This window comes from Carassius carassius, chromosome 26, assembly GCF_963082965.1.
Source record: "Carassius carassius chromosome 26, fCarCar2.1, whole genome shotgun sequence".
Lineage (NCBI taxonomy): Eukaryota > Metazoa > Chordata > Actinopteri > Cypriniformes > Cyprinidae > Carassius > Carassius carassius.
This window is the reverse complement of record NC_081780.1, coordinates 6,748-10,000: the sequence shown is the minus strand read 5'-3', so window position 1 is coordinate 10,000 and position 3,253 is coordinate 6,748. Positions and strand designations below refer to the sequence as shown.

Here is a 3,253-nt window from a genome sequence, read left to right as displayed (position 1 = left end):
AAAGAACTCCTACAGGCTCGTGTTTTCAGAGCAGTTTGCCCCGATGTGTGCCAGAAGATGATTGATAATGATCTACTGTTGATACTTTAATTTTGTTCAGAAATGTGATTTATTAATAGGCGACACGACTTGTTTTATATTTGAGTAGCGAGGACTATTTTAACAGTGCAGCAAACCTTTTTAAATATTTAATAAAATTCTGAAAATAAATAAATAAATTACTTTTTAAACCGTTTAACTGATTGTATTAACCGGTTAAAATGAACATCCCTAGAAGGGAAGAGGAAAAATATTAACACATTACAAATCTAGATCTGCTTGTTGCCTGACTTTCAGCATTATTGATAGACCTTTCATTCTTATTTCTTGAGATATTAGTACATTAACTAACTTCAGTTCACACTGTATGTTTATGTGAAATAAATATTCAGTTTATTATATTGTTTTATTTTAGATTACAGGGTTCCCGCAGGTTTTTAAACAGTAATATTTCAGGTGCAGTGCAGACACACAGAGCTGAACATATGAACTGGTGGATCGATAACAAGATGATGCATTATAACGATCTAAATAAAATGTTAATATAATATTGATGATTGTTTAAATTAATAAAATGAATGATACTTTTCACTCACCCGTTTTCTAGAATGCTTTAAAGGATGAAATGTGAATTTTAAATGTTTTCGTGAAAGATTGACTGAACTGTAAATCTTGTTTTTCACTCTCATTTTAAATTTTAACGTAAAAATCCTGCAGAAACCCTGGATAATAATTTATTATAATTGAATTCAGTTTAATTTTTGAATCGGTGGTTGTAAATGTCAGCATCTTTTATGAGTGTTTTGTGTCCCATGATTCCAGATCCTGAACCCCCCCCCGTCTCCCGCCACAGTGAGGTCACAGTACACGATGGAGTTGGGTTACTCCTCGAACAGCCCGTCGACGCACCGGTCGTACAGGTAACGGACCGCACGCGTCACACGGATGTCTAGTGTTTATGATTCTGTGTCTGACTCGAAGTGTTTTACAGCTACAGACCGTACAGTTACCGTCACTTCGCCCCCCCGACGACGCCCTGCAGCACAGACGTGTGTGACAGCGACTACACGCCGGGCCGAAGAGCTCCGCACACGTCCAGCGCCGCGGTCAAGGGCTACATGAGTGACCTGAACTACGACTCGGAGCCGCTGCCGCCGCCGCCCACCCCTCGGAGCCAGTACCTGTCTGCGGAGGAGAACTGTGAGAGCTGCCCACCGTCGCCCTACACAGAGCGCAGCTACTCACACCACCTGTACCCACCTCCACCCTCCCCCTGCACAGACTCATCCTGAGCCGCCCACCGCTGCGTAAGCCCTGCCCAGACTCATCCTGAGCCCCGCCCACCGCTGCGTAAGCCCCGCCCTGCACGGATTTAACCTGAGCCTCGCCCACAGCTGTGTAAGCCCCGCCCCACACGCATTGAGCCACGCCTACCACAGTGGAAGCCTTGCCATGAGCCCCGCCCATGACTTCACAAAGCCCCACCCTTCATGCATTTGTCCAGAGCCCCACCCACCACTACTTAAAGCCCCACCCACCCAACAGTAAGCCCCGCCTACACTGACTCGTTCCGAGCCCCCCTGCATACACTGAAAAAAAAAATCTTAGTTTTGTCTTGTCTTCTGTTATAAACATTTAAAAAAAAATTTAATCAGGATACATTTACTTGACAAAAAATGATCTTAATTCAAAGTCCAAACAAGATTATTATTCTTGGTGCATTGGCAGATATTTTTGCTTGTTTTAAGCAAACACTAACTCAATTTTTATACTTTTTTCAGAAAACAAGACTGAATTTCTTAAGCCACTGATTCAAGAATTTTTAGATGTTTATACTAGAAAACGACAAACGTATCAAGAAAATCTGTTTTTGCAGTGTAAGCCCCGCCCACCATGTAAGCCCCGCCCATGGCACCTGTGTACACATCTGATGGCGTGATGACTCTGACACGTGGGCGTCTGTCTCGGTCTGGAGGCTCTCTGTACATTTAAAAGAAAAAGAAAGCATATTTATATATTTTCTATACAGTGTTTATTGGTTATGCCATAGAGCTTTGTATTAAAAGAAAATTGTACATTTTTTTTTTTTTAAAGAGAAAATTTTATTAAATCCACACTGACGTGATGCGTTGCCTTAATCCAGGAGTTTAGAATCAAACGTGTTCATGCCAAATAGATGGAGTGGCCCGTCGCCCCCTGCAGGCTCGGAGCAGCAGCACACTGTGACCTGAAACTCAATGAGCCACAAACAAGATGGTACTCATATTTTTCTACTATTTTTGTATTGGAGACGTCACAGATGCGGCCTCCTCTGTGCGTGACGAACTTCAGCGGCGCTTTAGGAAATGAGCAGGAAGTGATGCGATCCGCACTGCTCACAATCACGGACCACTTCTCGTGCCTGACTGCTTTTTACAAGACGCTTGGAACCATTTTTCACTTTTTTAAAATCTCAGTGCCCACAAAAGGTCAATTATTTTTGTACCATATACTGTGTAGATACTGTATTTATAAGCTATAAAGAAGAATCTTCATCATCATCCTCCTCATGTCCTTGCAGTGCTGCTGTCTTGTTACGCCCCGCCAGTGAATGTGTGACAAAATGTGTGTGTGTGTGTGTGCAAGTTCCTCTAGTGTCTCCAGCTGTTAAGTTTCCCATAATGCATCTGTTTCTGTGTTTGTAGCACTTCTTCTTGAGCTTTTATAAAGGGAGACTCACCAGCACAAACGCCCTGTATTACCCAGCATGCATCAGTCCTGATTGTGTTGGTGTGAGTCACACGCTGCCTTCAGATCGTCTCCACGTTCACGACAGCAGCTTCAGTTCAGTCACGGATATGTGTCAGAAACAGCTTTTCCAAATCTCTCCATGTCCCTAACCTCCCTTTAATGGCCTGATCTCCAAGGGCTTCTGGGTAATGCCATGTTTTTAGTTCCTTTATGATTCTGCTCACACCAGCGTTTCCATTTTCTTAACTGCACTTTACAGGACCGGTTCAGAGAGAGTGTGTGTGTGTATGATTAAGTGTGTGTGCGCGAGTGTGTGTGTGAGGATCCGTGTACAGGAAGCAGCCGGTGGTCACTGTCAGTCAGACTCCTCAGTGGAGTGTTCGTGGCTGAGTTTGACCTATGACCCCGTGTGCTGGAGTTGTGGGGAAATGTCTAAAGCACTTTGAAAGAGTGAGCCGATTAATTCACTACAGAATCACTTTAA

At 43.5% G+C, this 3,253-nt stretch overlaps 1 protein-coding gene across 1 annotated transcript in view; it reads left to right on the top strand.

The window, feature by feature from the left end:
- Positions 1-1,583, top strand: part of LOC132105414 (low-density lipoprotein receptor-related protein 6-like) — a 63,636-nt gene extending 62,053 nt beyond the window's left edge. Inside the window, exons 22-23 of the mRNA XM_059510493.1 lie at positions 862-959; positions 1,031-1,583. Coding sequence (XP_059366476.1) covers positions 862-959; positions 1,031-1,331 — 399 coding nt within the window. The 3' untranslated portion in view covers positions 1,332-1,583. The remainder of the gene's footprint in view (positions 1-861; positions 960-1,030) is intronic.
- Positions 1,584-3,253: the final 1,670 nt, after the last annotated feature.